The following is a 23,802-nucleotide window of genomic DNA, read 5'->3' as shown; positions in this document are numbered from 1 at the left end:
GCCAAACAGAACTAACGTCCTTCTGGGTACAAGTGGCAGACCCAAAGCCTAAATCTGCATTTGCCTGGTCCAGACTTACTCCTGACATATACTGATGTGAAACAACACCAGAATGAGATTCTAACCCAATAATTTATTCACCTGCACATCAGACACGTCACCACTCTGATCTGTTTAAGAGCCAGGGATCGCAATGGTACTTTGCTTATTTTGTACCGAAATCCACCATAGTCAAAGCCTTGTGCCGAGAGATGCTGCATTACAGCACTCGGATGCTGCAGGGCGGCCATCAGCTGTAAGGCAGCGCGGAGCAGTCACGCTCCCCCCCAGGGCTGTGCAGGATGGGCACGCAGGCTGTGCTGGGACCCCCCACAGCTACCCCCCACCCCTGTCGCCCCCACAGCCACCCCCTGGCCCCTGCCGCCCCCAGTGCAACCCCCTGCCCCCCCCAGCCTGACGTAAAGGGCGAGCTGGAGCAGACCCCCCTGCTGCGATACCCCACGCACTCCAGAGACCTGGCTGCACCTCCGAGGGGCCTCTGCCTGCGTGGGGCATCGACACGCCTGCGACCGCGTTAACCCCCCAGGTGTAATGCTGAGGGTTAAAGACGTACACTAAAGATTCCGTACACTGGGATACGACTGCATCTCATACAGCTGGACGACAATAACATCACCACTTTCATACTGCTAGTTTGTTTGGGTTTTTTTTCCTCATTTTCTGCCTGATGTCAAAGATGTGACGTCTAGATGAAGGATGAGCAACTCTATGCTTTTGTGTATCTGCCGAACCTTATGCGAACAGCTGCAAGCTCGCAACATTTAAGGCAAAAAAAAAAAGTCTGAAGAAAAACCATCATCAACATTTCAGAACAACTGCACGCTGGAGAGTTTTCTCAATTGATTCAGAGTAATTACTGCTTATTGGGGGAAAAATGGAAAATTAAAGCAAATCGGCAACCAGCATCCCGCAGGGCTGAACTAAACCCCCAGGCGCGGAGCGCGGTGCCGAACGGCGGCCCGGCCCAGGTGGCTGCGGCTGGGATGTGCGGGAACAGCGCCATCCTGCGGGGCTGCGCAGAAGTGACTTTACAGAGGGACAGAGCTAATTAAGTCTGCAATATCGTGTAATTAAAAGAAACGCTACTTCAGTAGTTTATTTAATACATATACCATTAATAATATTTGGTAGAAATTAGGCTTTATTGCTTTTATAATGAGGAATGAAAATAATATTTTAAAAAAAGCAGATAAATAGCTAGGTAAGAAAAACTTTCAAAACACAAATTAATGGGAGTGGGGTGGAGTCCCAACAGCCCTGCAGCAGTTCCCTCTGCTCTCCCAGGAAGTAGCTGGATTTATCACTTTAATATTACTCCTCCAATATAATGGCATAAGGGCAACGTTGTGAGAGACTAAACAAGGAATTATGCTGTAAAGGCATTCAGTCAAACATAAAAATGATGTCCATATTAAGTGTTCTTTAAAAACACGCACATAAATATTTAATAAATAAAGCATGGATAATTACGCTGTTCCTTTCCACTGATTAGCAGACTATGCCAAATTTGTTATACGTACTTCTTGAGAAAGCAAAGTTATACCACAATGGGAATCTAAAATAATATATCCTACTTCCCAGTACTTCCAGTATGCAAGATTTGGACCCTTCAGATTGCATCAGTCTATGAGCTTCTGGAACAAACGTTCAGCCGCCGTAAAGTGTCGTAACTCAGCCGAGCTACTCAACCCTGACAGTTTACAGCAAGCAAAAATGTTTTGATTTTTTTTTTTTTAAGAAGTTTATACCCAAACTAAATTCTAAAAACATAACATTTACAACTTGGAAGATGATAGATTTTCCTACCATAATGTTCATGTGTTCATCTTATTTTCTTTTACCTGAGTAACCTAAGTAAACAGATTACAAGGCAATTTAAACATATTAGCTAATACAAGGTTTACTGGACTTCTCATATATAGAAATGTACTTTGACACTATTTGCAGTTTTACAAATACAAAATGAGTAAGAATTTTAAAACATATTTACTGAGCAGCCATGTCTTTGATACCTGTACAGATCAACAGGTGCAGTGGAATTATGTACAGAATTTATCATTTCATTTTTAAACAGCTTTTGTGCAACCTGGCTGTAATGTGCATTTAAAAGAACTGCTGTCAGCGTCACAGATCTGTAATTTACCGGTGCCAGAAATGGAGAGTACAGAATAGGACAACAGCTCCTAAAATAATACTGTGCTATGCAGACATCTGTACATAATTCAAATAGTGCATATTACTCAATGTCTGATGAGGAATAATAGTTAGCTGCTAATACAGACATGGGCATTTACAGGTATTAGGTGTGTTATGCTAAGTCTGGACGAATGAAATTTTCCATATATAAACATTAAAGGAAAGGACTTGAATTAGGAAGTTATGCAATAATTAAAGAAGGGAAGTTATGTAATAAATAACAAAACTTTCAATTCAACTTGCAGAAGATTAGTACAGTAGGAAAAAATCCTTTACAGTAGCAATGAAACCATTCAGAAGCACTGTCAAATCAAAGGTAATTCAGTTTTATTTTATAATCATAGCAACTGAAAGTAAAAAAAAAAAAATCAACATGAAGAAAATCTAGTTTATCTCTGATAGTCTTGTTAATGTACTTCTGGTGTTACGGTGCCTGTCAGATGTTTCCTCCTCTTTTTGTGCTCTATTCACTCTATCACTTTTGATTTTTAATTTTAAAAAAATTTCTTTAGTCCACATAAAACCATAGACACTACAGCACAGTGAATGTGCAGTTTGCAGACCGGTGTGAGTGAAAAACCATAGGAACAGAATTACTTTTACGAGGTAAGCTTGGAGTAACTTGGAGGAGAAAATTTGCGCTTCAAGTACTTGAGAATGTAAAGTGGAAGACAGCTTACAACAGTGATTGCTGACACTTTCCACAGGAAGGTCACAGTTGTGATAAAGGCAACATCTGCAGAAAGAAAAAGGGAAAATAAGTAACGGGAGCTGGTAATATGGAAACTGCACGTTACACTGACTGCAAAGTCAATTAAACTCTCCTATTTGTTTGTTTATGCTATTGTTCAAGACCATGCAAAATAAAACAAAACAAAAAGGCAGGCAACAAAACAACAGAAAAAGAAAGTTAACCTCAACATCTTGTTTTTGCCAACTATTTTTTCTTTAGAGAGAACTTCAGAGTTCCTTTAGGGTCCTTACACTGTTTTGCAGCACAAAATAACTTTAGGGGAAACAGAGTATCAGTTTAGAAGCAAGACCTTCTCATAATAAGAAGTTAAGGCAGCTTTTTCTTCTAGTAGTAAGAAAGATTTTTACCCGCTATAATACAAATCCCCAATCAGAAATTCTGCTACCATTTTAGATCCTTTACTCCATATTCAGATTATTTTTCTATGAAACAGTCACAACCACTAGACTGAATGATTCTTAAAACCTCCGAGCTTAAATCAGAGCCCCAAAGCTGAAACGGAAGACAATGCAGTGCTATTGCCACAAGCCACACTGAAAAGTGACAAACATTAACAAGTACGGTGACGCTCCACACCAGCTACTAGAATCTTTTGACTGTATTTGTGATGGTCAAGTCATACTTAACTATAGTGGAAAAATCCCAGAACCCAGGTAACTTGAAGAATTAGGTTTTTTAACTTTTTTTTCCATTCTTTACAAATGCGTATATTAAATAATTTACTACCCTTTAATGAATTTTTAAAGACTTAAAAAAACACTTCCAAGAAAAGTTAAACTTCACCTACCTAAGAAAGCTCCAAAAGACACTCTGCCTATACCTGTTTCAGAGAGGGAGAATGGAAATGAAAGGATAGATTTACAGAAAATATGAAAGTTATGCAGGAAAAAACCCAACCCGAACAGGTTAGCTACACAAAAAGGAAATGAAAAAGATGTTAGTAGCATTAACTGGAGTATTATCGCCTTTCCCATGAAAATCAGAATAGTTTAAACAGCAGTTAAACCCCAACACTTGGAAAATATAGAGATTTCATATTTGGTTGTGTTTTAAGATTGTAAATAGTTTTCTTACATTTTACTTCAAGGTGTAATTTACTGTATAAACAACTTGATCAGCACTGTTTGAATGTGAATGAAAATTCACTTCAGAAAATGCAGTAAAGAAATGCTTTACTGCTCCAACTTCACTCATTAAAAAGACTTTGTATATTAGATTTCAACGTATAAACTTGTTACACAGTTTTAGCCTCAGTCTGCTTAGACATACGAGAAGCCCCTGTGATATATCACCAGGACATGCCCAATAAGGCTGCTATGTGCAATTAACTCAGAAACCTCGAATTGATTGCCTTATGTGAGTTGGAGCTGTGGGGCAGTATCAAATAGTTTGTCTTTTTGAGTGCCTGCTCATACTTGTGATATCATTTCTGTGGTTGGAGATGATGTTTATAAGCAACATCATCAAACGAAACCACTTACTTGCCAACGCAGTCACGCGGTGCTGGGCCGGGTTGTTTCCCCTGGTACATGGAAGTTGTTCCACACCTTGAACCACAAGCCGTCACCCAGGTTTATACCACATGACGTGCCCAAAAAGGGGCTCCCCCCCGTTATAATGTGACAGATTAAATAAAGGTAGAGCATCAAGCAGAAGCGAGACTAACTGCAATGCATTGTTCCAGATTAACCGATGACTAACACGAGTAAAACATCTTTACGAAGCCCATGGAACTGCAGCTGTCCCAGTACCCTGATGATGACAGAGTGGAGCCAAGCCCCAGGCTGCAGGAGCTTGCAGCCACTGATGGACTCGGCTCCTGGGACTTGTCCAGCAGATACAGGAGGACCTTACAGTGCTGCCCTTCATGGGAGCAAGGCGCCTGCAGCTTCCCCACCGCTGGGACTGCCACCCAAAGGTGCCCTCACCGCACAGCTCCTGCGAGGGACGGAAGGACCAGCTGGCAGCACCACGAGGACTTAAAAAGGTGAAGCAGCAAGTTCTGAAGTCTGGACTAGCCAGCCAGTACCTGCGTCTGCTCCCGCTTGTCCCCTCCACCTGCAATCTGGCTGTGGAGGTTCAGGAGTCAACCCGGTAACTATTAAAGAGTCTGTGTGTCAGCGTTAGGAAAAGGTGCCCCAGCAAACCCGCAAGTACTGAGGCCCACCAGGGTTGTGTCTTCACTAAAATGTGACTCCTGAGAAATCTGGGAAGTAACAGAACACCTGACACAGGCAGCGAAGCACGTACTGATTAAAACAATAACTGTATAATGCAAATACACTACCCTGGTGTCAAACACCTGGGACGTGAGAGAGTGAAAGCAGAACTATGGGACTCCTAGGAACTGCCATATAACGTTTAATTCTGCAGTGAGAAGTGACAACTGAGGAAAGGCAACTCCTTACTCATCAGGTCCTGGCAAACGGAGAAAAACAGAGCTGGATTCTGCTCCTTGTGATATAATCGAAGTCGTTATATTTATTTCTATAAGTTACATTTGTAAAACCACACCAAGACGTAGACACTTGCTTTTACTGAAGGATAATTTGATATGAAAAGAAGTATTATCTTGATGCTCTGATCTGGACCATTAAGATTTGCAGGTAAAATGTGTTCGTTCAGCTCATGAGCTGTGAGCAATGAAAACCTCCAGACACAGTATGGCACACTACAATTTAAAGCAAGCTTAACATAAGCTTAATATAATTATGAAACAATTATTTTTATATAAAGTACCTATGCTAACAGCCTTCTGCCTCACCCTGTAGCAAGACTTCAGCTCTTTTAAGCTTGTGCATTAGATCTAATGAGGGACACTTGGTCTGGCATACAAAATAATTCACCAACTCGGTGACTAAGATCCTCATTTTTAAAAAATTGTATCTATTTCAATAGGGCAAATCTCAAAGCCAATTTAAGGTACACAATGTCAAGGTCTGATCAAGGACGGAAGAAGCATGCGTGGTTTGAGTAAAGTTAATCATCTAGATAAACCATACCAAGAGGCATAAAGATTTCAAACTCTAGGAGAACACGGTGAGAGAATATTTAAATCTACATTAATTAAGCCTAGTTTCAACTCAGTCATTTTTCTTACGGAGAAAGCCGTATTTCACAAAGCACAGCATCACCTATTCTTAATTAAGAAAAAGAAAAGAGGAAAACATTAAAAATATAAAGCACAGTTTTTTGCTAAAATACTTTTACTATTACTCACCAAAGTATTCATTTAGAAATGCAAGAGAGGCCACATAGCAGCCAAGACTGAGGAATTCAGCCACCACCATTAACCAGTGCCACGTTCGTATGGTCAGTGCAACCATCAAGAGCTCAGTCAAGATCAGGGCAGTGAAGGAAATGGCAACAACATGTACAAACTCAGATTCAAAAAGCAGTAGGGCTCCATACATCAGGATACCACCTGGGAAGGGCACACAACGTTAACAGTCACTGAAATTTCATTGCACAGTGTTTCACAACTGCTCACTGAATGTCTGGTTGCTTATTATGAAAACTTGCCCAGTAATTTTTTTTATAAGGTAACAATATTGACCTTCCTAAAAGAAGTGATAGTTACTATACTTTGTACTATGCAATAAAACAACCCAAGTAGAGCAGTAAAGAAACAAGACTATTAGAAAATTAAACACCTTTTAGTGCAATATATCTGATGAACTGTTAATTAACCTCATTTTGTCAAGTGCTACAAATAAATGAGATATTGTTGAAAATGTAATTACTTTTAACTGATTACATAATTCAGATTTCTTCAACAGTACTTCTGTCATTCCATGAAAGAAAACTACTGTGTAAATATATGCAATGTGATAAGCACTCATTAAATTTTTTCTGGATTAGCATTTAATTAAAATATGTCCTTTTTTCCGGCGACATGCACCAATAAAAACACCAATCTACGCCGCGTTGTGAATGGGCCTGGCACACTACAGGAATATCGATTTACAAGATAAACAGAAAGCAATATACATAACTGCTGATGAAATGTTAAGCTTTGGGAATTCAACCTGCAGCTGAAAAACAATATTGCTAATAGCAGACAAAAAATTCTCAGTTCAGTAAAAGCAGGACTCTCTCCTACCTTGGTAAATACTGATTAAAACCCAGATGAGGAAGGTCTTAAATGACAAAGATCTTCCCTAAGGGGAACAAGGGAGAGGACAGTTAAACACAACTTCAAAAAAAAGAAAAACTACTCAGTTTATATTTTTTTAATAGTTAATTACTAGGGAGACGTTTTACAAGTAAAATAAGCAGTCTTTCAAGTGACATAGGCTAAAAGGCTTCTACCCGTCTTGATGATTCTTCACTGCAAACTTGTATAGAAAGTGCACAAAGGTCCAGATTTGGGGGTAGGACAGTTACAGTCTTTAACAGCAAAGGTACCAGATTTGGGGGTAGGACAGTTACAGTCTTTAACAGCAAAGGTACTTTAGCCTGTAGTGCCCTGGGTCGTTTTCAGAGGCATAATTACAGTAAAATTAGGGTTTTTTTGATTTAAAGTGTTTTTACATCTGTTTTGTAAAATGCAGTCTTCAAGGAAAATAGCATTGTCAGTGTACCCATGGACCTGAACTTCAAGCAAAACTGCAGTTACTACGCACTTCTAAAAGCTGGGTAAACTATCTGTATTCACAGAATAAAAGTACGACTACTGTAAGCTTTCAAGTAACTATTACCAAACAGATTTTAAATCTTCTTTTGATTGTGAGTGTTATAGATCAAAACATATCCATAGAGCAGGGAATAAATGCTGTACACGTGCATACGACACTCACATCCTGTGAGGACACTGAGGAGATACATAGCGCTGCAGAGCTGAACGGATACACATTTAAAGGAATAAAATGACAAACAAAGCATTTTGCCACAAAAGAAGTGATCAATCTAGAACAGGCAAGGATCAGCACTTCAGAAAGAAATCTGCTTCCTTGCTGTTGAAAGTGATGAGTTAACTCTTTCTATTATTTCAGTAGAGGATAAAACATATTCTTGGATAGACAGAACTCACAGCAAGGTGCTAAGGACATTTCATAATTCTGTGCATAGTCTAGAACGTTGGTAGCAAACAGAACATATGGGAAAAAAAAAACTTGTACAAGTACAAAGAAACCAGTTTTTTTTCCTCCTGTGACTGCCTACTCATTTTCCTTTGAGTACTGGACACTGCTTTCACCTTTGAGCACAGCTCCCAATTAGTGAGATTTATGAAATAAGTATGACCTTGAGTTTTGGTCCACCTTTGTGGAACTAGAAGGGTTAAATCACTCCTCAGCCTCTACAGAATGAATCACTTTCAGCTGAAAGCAGGGAGCCCTCCTGCACTTCCTTGCAAATTGTCACCAGCTTCACAGCGTGTCCTCCAGGGTGTGTGCCCGCACTCCTCTCTCAGCCTTGCCCATTTTCTCCTCTTCTTGCACCGGAACAAGAGTCTGTCGATGACTTGTGCCAATGTATCTTATTCTTTTAAAAAATCTAAAAAGCATTTTCAACACTAGCATATCCTAGAAAAGAAATTAATTCCTCGGGATATAATCACAGTCCTTGTCACCACACATCTGAGTAGCACTAGCAGAGATTTGCATTTAGAGTCCATAATTTGAAAAGTGATGTGCAGAAATACGTAGGCTTCATATTTTAATGACTAAGGCAGTATGATCATAAATTGTTGTAATAAACACTCACAGTAAGATTCCCTATTACAAATAGGGAAGTCAAGTAACTTTTTGTACTACTCATCCATCATCACCTGCCCCACAGGATACACTGAACTGTACTCTCCAGTTTCTCCACATTCTCTCTTTTTTTTTTTTCTCCTGAAGAGAATTGTTGGGGTTCTACTTACTTAGTATTCACAGAGGTGCAACATGAGCTGGGAAAGCCAGTGATTCAGCATTTCCAAGAACTGTCATTTAAGCCTAAACAAAAAACCTTATCCTGTATTCATCTGCTCATCCCGGGCAGTTTCCGTGCACAGGTTAACTTCGCTCTTTGGAAGTAAGATGCTTCCAAGTTCCATCAACAGATGTCCAGAGGCCAGCTCACAACCGCCCTTGGCAGCTGCACGGCCATGCTTTACTGAGATTAGTCATAGGCTGAAACCTCAACAAAGAAACTTTAAAGATTCCGAAGAGAAGAAAGAGATGAAATCAAGATCTCGAAGAGAAGAGAAACAAAATCTCCCAGATGAACCCAGCCAAAAGCTAGTTTAGTACAACCAAAAAGACAGAGGCTCCGAAAAGTTTGTACCCTCTTCAACTAGAGCCTGCTTTTGGACTTCTAGACACCTCTACAAAGAATCTACTGTCCCTAAAAGCCCTGTCTGCTGCTGCCTTGGCACCCAACTTTTCCAGTTGACAGTTTAAGATAAGGGCAGAGGCATATGTCAAAAAACTTACGAAAACAGAATCTTGAGATTTGTTTCACTTTTACAGGTAAAGAAATTGTACACTTTCCCTGTCTGCAAGTGTCTGCAAACACACAGAAAGCAGCATCTACAGATGATTCAGTTAAGATATATCAGCTTCAATATCTGTTATTTAAAGAAAGCCAGCTTTTGGACAGCTCAGTAGTAATTTCTGGGAGTTAGAGAACAAAAATAAAAATCTATAAAATAATCTACCGGTTATAAAGGAAAAAGGAGCTGTGAAAAAGTGAGTGTAAATAACTGCAGATCAGAGATCCCTGGGCCAGACTGAAAGCAACTTCTACCACCAACATACCTTCAGGTATGAATTATGTCAGTCCAACCACTGGTGACTTAACAAATGCAAATAAAACTGAGCAGACTGTTTGGTACCATGGATTATTTTCATAGTACAAAAGTCTGTATTACATTATTTGCGCATCTGCCTTGCATGGAATACCTTAAGAAACTGACAGTAAGGATTCCCAGTTTTGCACACCAGGGATTTCAGCGTTTGTTCATATCCGAGCACTGAGGCCATTCATACCTTTGTGAGATCTTTATAAAGTTCTGGATACAGCAATGCCATTTCTGGCTTCACATCCTGATCCAATACCAGAGAGAAGACTGGAAACATAGTATATATGGTTGCATACCTAGGTGAAAGGAAAGCACAAAGACCGACACTTTTGTATGACAGGATTTCAAACTGATTTAGCAAGTTAAATTATTATTTTTATGCATGTAGAATGAAACTGGTTCTTCTACCCAGTACTGAGGCAGCTTACCAACACAGCTTTACCCACACAACCTGCTCTTGTGCATCTGAGAGCTACACGTTGTGAGAAGTTACAGAGCTTTTATACGTTCAAAAACAGTAAATGCATTTTTCTTCTATATATATCACTCAAGCTTATTCCTGTTACAACCCTCCCCATGCACCTGCACTCTGGACAACCAGTTCAAAGGCCTGCCCTTTAAATTCATCCACAGACGATGGAATGAGAACTGAAAAGCCACGCGCTATATTCCAGCCATCACGGTGTAGGGAGGTGGATCCACAGAAGTCTTAGTGGCTCTGTACACGAGTTTGGACTCCAGCATGCACACACCAGATGCACACTTTAATACACACTTTCCTAGAACTCAGCACAACTATTTACAACCCTTTCTGAGAGGTCCACTGCCTGCCTCTGCAGCATATGGGGCAACCAGACCTTCGTCTGACCAGGACTGAAGTTGCTATGGATGTAAGTTGTTATTGTTTACAAGGAGCATAAAAAAGAAGCTCTTGGGACAGAAGGGCAGGGACAGACATGATGTATGCGTATATCCCTCAGCTGTATGACTTGGGGAACCGTATCATTAAAGCAGCTTCTGCAATAAGACCAGGGTGCACCTACTCCTGCACACATTCACCTGAACACAAATCTACGTGGCAGACCTGGGGAGTGCCCTCGGCTGAAATTTCAGCCAGCAGCTTCAGCTCCATTTTTAAGAGAAAAATCTGTGATTCTCCCTGAAGCTTCTATGGCCGCCTGTGTGCCAGCTGAACTGCACTGGGAGATCTCTTCTGCTGCTTTCATCCCGTATGTGAAAAAGGTTACAGGGCATCTCCTTCTAAGGCTATGCAGACCCCTCGCCTTGGAGGGCTGATAATGAGGTTCAAATAGTGCATGTTCAACCTACTTTGACTTCTCTCTGTAGACTCATTCCAGACTCTGGTAGCGTACCAATGATAAATGTATGAAAAACGTGGCAGACACCAACTACATGACGTCATTTAACAGGTTAGTTTGCTACGTTTATTACCAGATACTGTAACTGTTGGTCTTGACTTACCCTACCATTAGGAATCCTTGGTACAAGGGAACAGATGCAAAATAGAAGACTGATGAAAATACAGCCTACAAAAAAAGCAGAGAAGTGCATGTATTTAATATATTTCTATATACAAGAAATTACAACAAAGAAAAAAATAACAATACTGGTTGATTCAGATTTTGTGACATTTCAAAGACAGACACAGTATTATTAACTATTCAGAGAAAGTTTCAGATACCTGCATAGTTGAAATAATAAGGCCTCGGTGCATGACAAATTGACCAAGTGCTGCTGATCTTTTGTAACTGTTTCGACCATGTACCATCAGCAGCCTGCCTATGTGTTTAAACTGTGTGATAGAAAAGTCAGCTGCTAGGGAAGCTTGTTTTCCCTCCTAGAACAAAACAAAAATATTTCAAATATGAGACCCAGTGTAAAAGATGTGCTTCAAATGCCGAAGTTCGAAGTGATAATGAATTTTAAAAGCCAAGTCTGCTCCTGCTTCAGAAATCAACCCTGTAACAAGGCAGAAAGAACAACTTTTTGTGCATATTCTAAGATGCTGTCACTGTTACAAATAAGCTTCATTGCCTATCCTGCTTCTTTCAGGTAAATGCTACACAGAAACAACGATGGTGTTTTCTGCTTTTCTTGGATTTTGTACTTAAAAAGATAAAGCAGAGGTCATAGAAGCAAAGAGAGTACTAGTTCAAAGACTAAGCATTTTTTTCTAAAGCATATCTTAATTAGAGATGATCAATTCACTACTGTTTAAGACTAGATTTTCTAATCCCATGTTACTATATACTACGTTGCGCACATTTGACAACAGAACTGTTAACATTACCTTGCCCTCAATTCCAATTCCACAGTCTGCTGCCTGGATCATGCTGACATCATTTCCTCCATCACCTGGAAAACGTCACAGCAATATTCAGCTCTTCAGAGGTTTTACTCTCCTGGCCTTACAATACTTTAGAAAGCTCTTATACACCTTTAAATTCTTAAAATTAATCTACGGATTATGATTAATTACTTCAGCAATCAAGACTTTTCCCTGTGGAATAAAGAAGATGACCACACGTGGCATTTTCTGCCACAGCTACAACCTGGCTGTTGATAACAATGCCTCTTTGGTTTTGTTTTCAATTATTTCGCAATGGTGCCATCTACTGCTGACGTGTATTACAGATTCCAGCTACTGCCAGTGAAGACCGTGCCAGCGGTTACCTATTGCACACGTGCGCTTCCCCGTGTGGTGCTGTAAGAGTTTCACAATGTGAGCTTTCTGGGTGGGAGAACATCGGCAGCACACCACAGCAGGGCACTGACAAGCCAGCTCTACAAATTCGTGCTCGTAATACTTCAGACAAACCTAAGGAAATAAATACAGTTGCATTTACTTATGATTAAATACTGCTACATGTAGTCTAAGACAAAAACACAGTATAAAGAATTCTTCCATGAAGTTTTGCTTGCACAACGTCCATCTGGGAGAAGAAAACCCACATTCTCCTGACTGGGGCTTTTTTATTTTAAACTGAAATTCTCTTTCATTTAGAACACACCTTGGGGTTAAGAGAAAAGACGATACTAAAGCGTGTTGCACGCAAACTCCATTCTGCTACCATACAGGAGACCAGAGAACCACTAATGTTTGCCCATCTAGAACATATCTCCTCTAATTAGCACTCAGTGAAAAACAAGCATCTCCAAGGGCAACTTAAAGTGTGGGCAAATACTGGAAAGAACTTTAAGGGCATGAAGATACTGACACCACTGTTTGATCATAAGGGTAGAGGTAAATGTATTTTGACAGAAACTAAGCTCTTACCTCAAGCGAGTCCCCAGATATCACCAAGGCACAGTCGTGCTTCCTCCTGAAGGCATTTAGTTCTAAGTGAGCCTCTCCTCGAGTGGCAACCTTCGATAAAAAACACTCACTTAAAAGATTTTGTTATATTCTTAAAAAAAAAACAAACCCCCTACCTGAACGGATGCTTTGAGAATCCATATGCAGCAGGTCTTCAGCAAGTGCTCTGCCCCAGTGCAAGCCCAATGCCCACGTATACAACTACGAGCCTTGATTCTTACGGAGTGAAAATGTAATCCTCAAACAAGGGAAATCTATGTAGTCAACTTAACTGGTTCCTTACCAAAGTAGACCAGGGCTAAAAAAATTAATGAATTAATTACAATCAAATATCTTTAGTTCACGCTGACCTGAGTCTTTTCATCCCGGCATGGCCAGAGAAAAAACCCAGACAAAACCCGCAAGCAAACTCCAAAACTTTTATTAATTAACCTGTATGTTCTTAGAATAATGTAAAATTTTGATATTAATAGTTCCTTCAGTTTGGGTAAGTAGACACAGAATTCAAAAACGCTCACTAGTACTAATCCTTTTGGATGTTGCTGAGTACGCAAGCAGGATCAAGTGGCACAGTACAAAAGAACTACCTCTTAGATATTTTTTTATTTACATAATTATTGTTTCAGAAAAGCCCAGCCATGAAATGCAATAAATGGTCAAAGGTTAACAAATGGATTTTGGAAGGTTTTGACTAGAACATAGAGCATGAAAACTTTAAATTATAACTAGATTTTGAGCAGACTGGCAGGTTTGTTTGTGGTATGGTTTTTTTTACCCCCAATAAAAGATCAATGTCTTTCAGAGCTTTCACGCAAGATGAACTTCCAAGCACAGAATAAAACACAAACTCTGATTACACTTCTAGTTTTGGTTCTGCCAGTACTTCAGTTGAATACCTTTTAAAATATTATGAGTCTTGATTACAGTGAACATGAAGTTTTGTCTTTGCTCCACTACCACTCAGAATCAGATGCAGCCCAAAGACTTCTCTCCCCCTAGATGGGCTCCACTACACATAAAATATGAGTTACATTAAAAAACACCCACCAACAGAAAAACCCAGGCACATGCCCCAGTTCAGAATTTTTTCCCTCCTTTCCCACAATTAAACGTGTAAAGAGAAAGCTCCCTGTCAGCCAACTGTTTGGAACCCCAGATGCATTGGCCCATTATAATCTTCCTGCATTACAGAGATTAAGAGACGTCAGCCCATGGCGCACGCTGATGAGCAGTAATTGCCCTCTCTATCTTTCACCTAATTTGTAAACACCTCTAGAACAATATATCAATTTCATTACAAAATGAAGAAGCTGAGACTTCTAAGAATAAAAAGGAAGAGTATTAAAGCCAAAATACATCTTTTTGGGAAGCCAACGTAGTAAATAATTTGTTATTTATTAATTTATAACTAAAATAGAAGTGGTAAGTAAAAGTGCTTGTTATTTTCTTACCTTAATCCAGTAGTTATTTCTTTGTACCAAATATAGCCACACAAATAATTCTGTACAAATCCATTTTCTAACCAATTTTAAACTTTGCGCACTCTAAGTTAAAACAGTTTTATGCTGATCTCTTATTACTAGTTGAGGTAATGAAAATAAAAATCTCAGTCAACTAAACAGATTTTGTTCAGGAAGACTTAATTTGTGCTGTTACAACATGGAAAGGTCAACAAAAATTGATCTGAAGTTTTATCAGAAGCATTAATAATTTAATTGCAAATAGTAGTCTGCAGGGCCTAATTTGCCATTCTGATGCTTCAGAAGAAACTACATTTACATGTAAATTATATTCATATAATTATTTCTGTAGGTGCAAGTGGTTCATTTAGAACAAACACAGACATATTATGTCTGATCACACAGCATCAATCAGCCTCTGGAAAATCTATTTTTGTTTGGCTTCAGTAGAGTTGATGCTATGCAAATATAATCAAAATGTATACAAAAAGATACTCAGTTTACCTTTCTAACAATTATCTTAAACAGTTTGCTAATAAAATGCAAATATATATATAATGATTTATAAAATAATTCAAATTTTGTCACACAGATTTGCATTACAGCTATATAGAGGACGTTGGCATCACAGTTTAACTCAGGATTAATATTGCTTGAGTCTAAAAACTTCTATTAATGAAAGTGCTAGAAGCAGTAAGAGCCACATTCAGACAGCCTGCGTTCCTGGATGCTCTTTCCCACGTCTCAGCACCTCACACAGACCCCTCTCCGTCATTACTGAGAGGTTCCTTACTATGCCTGTTCTGTAAATGAAGGGCATGAAACGCATGTTGAAACCTGGGTCACCCCAGCGTGGCTACAAACATTTCTGTAGCGTATCAACAAACGCAGAAACAAGCACCCTTAAACAGACGCAATGCTCTGTAATTCTATGCCCGTGAAGAACAGCCAAAGGACTACTCTTTTGACCATGACTATGACCCTCAGTACAATAACCCATCAATTTTCAACCAGCAGCCAACTACTAATCAAATAAAGCAACATTATTATTAGCTGTCCTTTGATGAACCAATAAAAAAGTTGGAACTATACTTACAGGTCTGAAAATGTGGATATCTTGAGTCCTAGACACTAAGTGAGAACTTTTTGCAATGCAAGTTGCTGTCTCCAGTTTATCTCCTGTTAACATCCATATCTGCAAAATAACGTAAAAGTTTACTGCACTGGACATTAACGTGTCTGTTCTCCCAACCTCAATGACATGTCCCTCCAACCTTTTTCTGGTACCTTTTGGGATTAGATTACTAGAGAAAATACACTGATACGTGCACTTTTAACTAAAAGTAATGAGCAGTTTTTACTGCAAAACCCCTCAAAGCAGAAAAGAATTGTCTTTACTTCAGGCAGCCGGATTCCCCTTCCCTTCTCAGAAGGGCTCAATTTACATGGAAGACAAGGTGAAGCTCTGGGGAAACCCACCGGCACAGCTGAACAGCAGGGAAAGCCTAACAGCCTGTCCCCACGGCCCCGACGCTACCTTGAGCAACGCAGTGAGGGCGCAGGCAACGGCAAGAGAGAACACGTGTCAGCAAAGCGACACGACCCAGCAGCCTGCCACGCTAGTGAAGGCCTGTCAGAAAGCAGCGGGCAAGTAACGGGCAGCAGATCCTGCAGGAAGGGCTACAGGGGGACCCTGCCCGCATGGAACTGGGATGGAGGTGTGACAGTTCCAGCAACAAGGCTGAGGATCCATCCATTCTTCCCTCAGCCCCTAAACACCAAGGCAGCTGAAGGACATCGGGATAAAATGCCATCAGCCCTAGACCAAACGGAACCGACCACACAGGAAGAATTACTTAAGCTGCAAGAGTTATTCCAGGATATTTATGATATTTACTAAGTTGCAAGTTACAATTTCATTAAATGGTAAGCCTCTGTCTCCCTCTTTTCCTGTACATCTCAGGTAAGATCCTTTCCATCAGTGCCCATGTGGGTCCATGAGTGGACAAGGCTCATGTTTTCTCATCATATCTCACTGAGTAATCTATCATTTTATCTATCTACAGGTACTATTGTATTTCAGCCTCCTATGTTGGTTGTAATAAAAGCCAGAATAGTTTTAATGCTCTCAAATCCTAGAAATAATCATTAAAACCCCCACAAAAATATAAACCAATGCTAACACCCCCCCCCCAAATAAAACCTCCAAAAAACAACCAGACCACCTAAAAATTGTCACACTGTTCTATACTTCGTTGTAGCAGGACATACCTAACAGTCAGAAGTGACCACACACAGAAAAAATATCAAGAGCAAATGTGAAAATACATATTAGTACTTCATATATAGTAAGTACTTCGCAGTAGTCACACTGTACTAAAAAGAAATTTGATGTCATCATAAGGCTTTAACCCATACACATATTTTTTCTAATTGTGCACACCACTGACTTACCAATTAATTCACCTGAAAGCCTTTGGGGAACAGGGGTTAATTAAAAACAGAGTAACAAAACAACAGACATGGGAAGCAGCCTCTAGGGATTCCCTAGTCCACCTTCCCTTGCTCAAAGCAGGGTGGGCTACAGTAGGCTGCTTAGGACCACATCGAGACAGTTTTGAACATCTCCACGGATGGCGACTCTGTAAGCTCTCTGGGAGACTTGCTCCAGTGTTTGAACACACCCACAGTGAAAAACTGCTTCTTATGTTGAAGTGGAACTTCCTTTATTTCAGTTTGCATCCATTGCCTCTTGTGCTCTCACTGGTCACTGCTGAGAAGACCCTGGGGCCCTGCCCTCTCTGCACCCTCCCTCCAGGTATTTATTGCCATTAATAAGATCCTGCTGAACTTCACCCTTTCTTCACTACTGTGGGTGGCCGCCAACTTTCAAATCCCTGACCAATTCCTCCTTGTTTGTTAGTTTGAAGACTGGTAAAGCATCTCTCCTTGTTGACTCCTCAATCACCTGTGTCAGGAAATTATTGTCATTGCACCCCAAAATCCTCCTGGTTTGCTTGTGCCCCCCCGTGCCGCCCTTCCAGCAGATGTCAGGGTGGTTGAAATCCAGCACAAAGACCAGCACGTGCAAATGTGCTTCTTCCCATTGTCTGAAGGCTGCCGCCTCTACTGCTTGACCAGGCAGTCTGTGGCAGACCCTCACCATGATGCTGTCCACATTGGTCTGCCTGCTAATTCTAACCCACAAGTTCTCAGCTGGCTCAGCATCTGTCCCCAGGCAGGGCTCCTGGCATTCACATTCCTCCCTCACGGAAAGGGAGACCTCCCATGCTTGCTGCAAAGCAAAATAACTTGCCCTCCTTCTCTGGCTAATCCCCCTGTATCTGATTCATTTTAACAAAACAAAGTCAACACCACCTTTTCTGTGCAGAATCTGACACTCTGCTTCAAGCAGAATTTATACAACCTTGCCCACCCCCCTCAGATATTGCTCATATCTTCACTCCAAGCCCTCTCCCCAACAGATGTCTTGCTTCTACATGGGTGACTGACAGCTGCCCAGCACTGCCTGCCCGTGAGCAACCCACAGCACGAACTCCTGCACAAAGCTTGGGACACTGTCCCTGCAGCATGACCCGAACCAGCTCCAAGGGCAGCTCCACACCCTGGTTCAAACAACTCACCTCCTGGTCTCTGCCGAGACTCCTGCGTGCAGAGCCTGAAGACCTCGGTACTGTACGGATCTGCGCCACACTCACCTGGTGTCAGCTAGGACAGCGTGCTGCCGGCCGCCGGGGACGAACGACCGGGAGCCAGACACGTACACCTGGCTGTCTCCCTACACAGTGAGCTTAAGATCAACGAAGCCTGCAGCAGCGCAGGGATCTCCACACAGTGTCCCGCTTAGTGCCACTAGCTGACGCCCGGAACGCGCTAGAGCCTGGCACATTTCCTACTTTGAATGAAGCTGCATATAGACAAGTGTAATTCATGTCTTGTTGAAAGAAGTTAATAAACAATAACCAGTTATGGAAGCAGCATGCATTTAGTACCTTTATTCCAGCATTTCTTAGCATCTCCAGAGTCGGTCTAACGTCTGCTTGCAGCTGATCTTCTACTCCAGTGAGGCACAGCAATTCCATTTCTCGCTCCAAACTCTCTACAACAGCAGCAACCTTCAGGTTTCTATCATGTATGCTTAACTTTGCCTGGTTGTAGCGGCTCTGTTTGCACAAACACAAAACTACTTAAGAGTTTGCTACGACTCATTAAGTATACATTCAGTCTACCAATCAGTTATAATCTGGATTCATTAGGCTACATGTTTGTCGTTAAGTATCTTTAATGAAGAACAAGATTAAAAGAGCAAGCTTTACTTTCCACCCAAGGTTACACACGTCCCTTCTGACAAACGCCCTCAAGAGAACGCCTTCTGAAGGGCTACCAAGAACCAGACACCGCAGCACTCAAGCAGCTCTGCCCTGCCTGTTGCGAACAAGCAGACTCTTTGGGTCACGCTGAAGCTCCAGGGCCAGCCTCACACCAGCTTCTGGGGACACTGCCCAGTCACCTGGAGCAGCAAGGCAGCACGGCTGCGAACAAGCACAAACGATGACAGAATCTTTCCTAGATTCTGTGCCAGATCTCAGCTATTGGTATTTTAAACACAAATCATCTTCTTTGCCACCTTAACAGAATAAAAACCAGAGGAATGTTCCCCCTGAAGTAACTAAATATGGTGAAGCACAAGATCGCTGTCCCTTCATACCTCAAAGTCTTGATACTGTTCTTCAGTCAGTGATTTCTTGGCCACAACCAGCGTACGCAGTCCTTCCCGTGCCATATTGCCACACTACATGGACCAAACCACAGAACAGTTATGCAAATATTTAACTGTATGCACACGTTTTACACCATGTGCTGACAGGGGACATCTCTGCCATTAATTCTGGGGTTTCTTTAGACTCTTAGATTAGTTGGGAGAAGCCACAAACAGAATAAAAAGGAACTACACGTCAGGTCCCCCAAACGAAGCAGGATGCTATTGGTAAGCCATTAGATTTCCTCTTCTAGCTTACATAAAATCTCTTTCAGGTTGATGCTTTAAAATAAAACAAAACTATTTTTGAGGCATGTAACAGAACTGCATTTTCTTTTTCCACTGAACATACCTCGTAGCAGAAAAATATCTACACATTAAAAAAAGCCATGGAATAGCACGTCTTAATGAAAAACAAGGCTGTCCAGTGCAAAACACTTATTGATTTGACCTCATAAAGCTAAATAAATTAAACAAGTATCTTACAATTAATTGTGCATCATTATCGCCAAAAGTAATTTTTATGACATTTTGCTAGGTCTTGAGGGAGTTTAATTTATTCATGTCCCTGAATAAATCAAACTGCCCTGCAGCAGATATTGATTCATATTGCCAATACCATTATGAACATACATGGTGTAATCATTGTATTAACATATTGTCTGTATGTAGGGTCAAAATAAGATGATTGCCAGTACCGACTAGAGCCACACAGTGAAAAATACTAATCAGCTTTGAAATTCAGTCACTAGCTATTTTATATTAAGTTTAATAAATATGGCAAAAAACCCTATTTCCATTTGGCTGCAACCCTTATTAAACGTCACAATTCATCATTATACCTCACTGCAGAATTTGATAAAACAAGGGCATTCCAGGTTAAATAGGTTTATAGGAGAAAACTTCTCAGTAGTCATTAGGTTTTATCTGAAAGGTCAGTGAAAACCAACTTTCCTTGCTTTAAGCAGGACCGTGTTCTGCTGTGACTACCGCCTTCGCTTTTCCTGTAGGTTATTCAAGAACTGGAAATGTTTCTAATCCCTTAAAATCCATTCAGGATATATCTAACAACTTCAAAACCTATTACGCATTGGCACAGGTTCTCCTTTAAACCTATTCCAATAATATCTGGTGTTTTGATTTTGAATTTTTAGTTCTTACAGAATTTTAATTTTTTTAAAATTTTCATTTTGTTTCTTACCTCTTCTTCTAGCCAATCATTGTACTGTACAATAGTGGACATTGCAACATCTGCACCCTTCATATAGAATGTAATTTCTCCTGAAGATTCATCCTAAGGTTTTACAAAAGAAACAGAGGAAAAAAAAATATCTGTTTATACAGTCAAAACCGTTACCTACCAATAACCTAATTGTCTTCTGAAGTAGCCAATGATTTATCATTTATAAAATGTGAAGTACCCTGCCAAAAGGTGGGTAAGTTTCATTCGTTGATGTTACTACTTCCAATGACATCTCTCATTCCATCAAGATGCATATTACCTACTTTCTCATATAAGAGGATCAGTTCTAACTGAAATCGATGTAACAGACCCTCAGCATCCCTAAACTGCCCATCTACATTTTAACACACCCCCTCTAACTACTATTTTGTTTCTTTGGTCACACATACTATCTAACCCACAATGGAAAGTTTACTCTGTATCTTTGAAATACCCAAGTAATTAAAAATTCACAAGTAACTTAGCGTAAATGCTTCTTACAGATGTTTTAATGATGAAACATTGGTTGCACATTCAGAGAATTCACACGCAGGCAAATGTAATCCACACTGGGAGTTTCTGAGGTACGGTCTGTCGCAGAAGATGGGTCAGTGTGATGTGCAACCTTCTTAGAGAACCTCTGGGCGCACAAGCGTTACACAAGCAGGCTCTCGCGGCCAGCCTCACCTAACACGCAACCACGGCACCCTCGCCGATGGCTGACAGCATGCCTGGCTTGTCATCGCGGGCAAACAAAACATGGGATGATTTCCCACCTATTTAACTGGGACTTGGCACTGACCCAATCATCCATCAGCATCGGCTGAGGCTGCTCTCCTACAGGGTCTGATTTTAGGTAGGGAGAAGATAGGATGTAGTGTGGATGGCTTAACATTTGCAGGGGTTTAAACCTCCCTTTGAGCATAGTGGTGTGGCTTGTCTGAGGTTTTCATGATCACAACTATGCTCCCAACCGGGCACCTAGGAGACAACTAAGCACGTGCCTTGTAAATCTCAGACCCTGTGGGTTGTCTGTGTATGCACACCAGTTCCGACAGCAGCACTGAAAAGCAGCAGCAACAGTACAGAAAGACGCCAGCTACTACTGTAAGACATTTCAGCCATTAATTTATCCCTCGAGGAGGCAACATATTTGTATGAAGGAAACAAAGGGAATATTACAACCAAAGTCTTAAAGGCGATTCACAGCATCACAGAGGCTACACGTAAAGTACTGAAATGAACATCTTCCCATGTTAAGAGAAGAGTTTCTCCTTTACAAAGCTCTCTGCAACACCAGGTCAGCCTGATTTTTCTACAACTGCTTGCCTAGTATTTCATGTGCACCTCTGTCAAAGGTGCATTTTTCCTTTGAAAATCTTGTGAAATGCATACCCCAAATTTGGATCACGTTTCTATTAAGCTTTATAAAAAAAAATCCAGTCAAAATATTTTGTGAGAAATAGAAACCAACACCCAGAACATCCCCAAATTACCCTAACTATGATCCCCATGCGCTTGCTCTCAGAAGTGAAGGGAAAGATCTGCAGAATATAGTATGTCAGAATGTGTCCGCCGGGGGTCTTCAGCTGCATTGACGTCAAATCTCTGTTAACCAGAGTAAGACCCACGCTCTCTGTCCACTGCACCAGAGCCACCTAAAGAAAAAAAGAAAGAGACACACACTTTAGTGTGAAACATCTATTATACTCTCACATAAACCAGGCTAAAGCCAAACAACTGTTGCCTGGGTAAAAGTATTAACTCTTCCAAGAATCTAGGAAAAAAACATGTGAGCAGCAGTAGAGTGAGTACCAAATCTTAATACATCAAATGAGTAAATTCAGAAGCTTCAGAAAGCTTACTGAAATTCTTACGAAGAATATAAAAACTTACTTGAACTCGTTCCTGCAAGTGAGGTATTTAGAATGTATTGTTCAGAAGTAACAGTACTAATAAAAAAAACCCCAAACATATATTCAATTATACTTAAAGGATAACCAGCAGAAATTATGCAAACCCAGAATATGATTTCTGTACCAACAACACTGCTAAGTAAAAGATTTTGGAAGTATTTCCATAGAAAACATTTCATTAGATCTACAATTCCATGCAAGTTGAGACACTGTAATATGTAGTAAACAGATAAGCAAAGGATCTTATTTTTAGCTTACTTTGTTCACTTGCAGCATTTTATTTGGTTTCAACAATAACATGAGTTCTTAGCATCAGATGAGATGGAAATCAAGTTCACAATTCTGCATCCCACAAATGTGCCTATGAAAGCCCCTTGTACAAACCCAGAAATGCTGCATCACACAATAATCACTGTTAACTACCACTCAGTGGCATCTTAAATGCATACATTAGAGATTTGCCTTTTTTTAAAAAAAAATTGTTGCTTTAAAGTGCATGATGTCTAGCTTCTACTTTCTTCTATGTTATGCTTTAAATAACACACTAGGTATTTTTCTATCACCACCCCTGTGTGGTTTATTCCTTCAAAAAATTAATACTTCAGGAAAACTGCTTTACTGTTACTTTACATACAAGCCATATTCCGTATCTGAACAGGAAATTTCGGATTAAAAAAATAAAATAATTCCCCTCCTCAGTTCTGTTTTTATTTTTCCAAATGATAATCATTTGGAAACCAGATTCTTAAGTGACTAGAAAGGTAATTATATTGAAGTTCACATGATTTTCATGGAACCTGCCTCTGCTCTTAATCTCAAGTAAGATGGAAAAAATAAAAATCAAGCAGTCTGATACAAGACATGCAAGTACTAAAATCCTTAGATAAGTTCAACTGACATGGTGACTAACGCTCACAATGAATTCCACCCAAGGCAAGTAAATCACTGTAGCTTCTACAAAAATTTAAAATTGGGGAAAAAAATATATCTGCGCGAACCTCGAAGAAACCCTAGTAGTGCCATCTGTGTAGGCATCACCAAACAAATACAGTGAGATGCAGTTACAGAAGAGAAAAGAACACACTCTGAAAAGCACCATTTTAAAAATCTTGAAAATCACAGGAAGTCTTTTTAGAAACTTTTCTTCTTCAATAAAAGTACCATACAAGCTGTAAATGATCCAATACTCCCAAGGTTAATTTTCAATTTTCACAGTGAAAGGTTACTATTACTTCTGACCTGTAAATTGCATCTTTCTACTAACACCCTATCATCTGATTTGTGTCCCTT

General features: G+C 40.3%; 1 protein-coding gene and 1 long non-coding RNA gene across 3 annotated transcripts in view; one reads left to right on the top strand and one right to left on the bottom strand.

Annotated features, from left to right (window-relative positions):
• Nucleotides 1–23,644, top strand: part of LOC308060971 — a 244,485-nt gene extending 220,841 nt beyond the window's left edge. Inside the window, exon 3 of the long non-coding RNA XR_013926993.1 lies at nt 23,635–23,644. This is a non-coding gene — a long non-coding RNA (uncharacterized lncRNA). The remainder of the gene's footprint in view (nt 1–23,634) is intronic.
• The window catches only part of ATP9B (ATPase phospholipid transporting 9B (putative)), a 167,025-nt gene continuing 145,784 nt past the window's right edge, over nt 2,562–23,802 (bottom strand). Inside the window, exons 16-30 of one of the 2 annotated variants that reach the window (XM_080380331.1) lie at nt 22,093–22,254; nt 20,576–20,668; nt 19,324–19,407; nt 18,608–18,778; nt 15,691–15,789; nt 13,096–13,185; nt 12,492–12,636; nt 12,109–12,173; nt 11,500–11,655; nt 11,280–11,344; nt 9,985–10,093; nt 7,113–7,170; nt 6,231–6,434; nt 3,798–3,830; nt 2,562–2,992 (exon numbers count right to left, since the gene is read on the bottom strand). In XM_080380331.1, the coding sequence (XP_080236457.1) occupies nt 2,856–2,992; nt 3,798–3,830; nt 6,231–6,434; nt 7,113–7,170; nt 9,985–10,093; nt 11,280–11,344; nt 11,500–11,655; nt 12,109–12,173; nt 12,492–12,636; nt 13,096–13,185; nt 15,691–15,789; nt 18,608–18,778; nt 19,324–19,407; nt 20,576–20,668; nt 22,093–22,254 (1,671 nt within the window). In that variant the 3' untranslated portion in view covers nt 2,562–2,855. The remainder of the gene's footprint in view (nt 2,993–3,797; nt 3,831–6,230; nt 6,435–7,112; nt 7,171–9,984; nt 10,094–11,279; nt 11,345–11,499; nt 11,656–12,108; nt 12,174–12,491; nt 12,637–13,095; nt 13,186–15,690; nt 15,790–18,607; nt 18,779–19,323; nt 19,408–20,575; nt 20,669–22,092; nt 22,255–23,802) is intronic. The other variant, XM_080380332.1, reaches the window with a different exon arrangement.

This window comes from Falco punctatus (genome assembly GCF_963210335.1).
Source record: "Falco punctatus genome assembly, chromosome: 3".
Lineage (NCBI taxonomy): Eukaryota > Metazoa > Chordata > Aves > Falconiformes > Falconidae > Falco > Falco punctatus.
The sequence above is the reverse complement of the archived record's forward strand: the minus strand, read 5'-3'. Positions and strand labels throughout refer to the sequence as shown.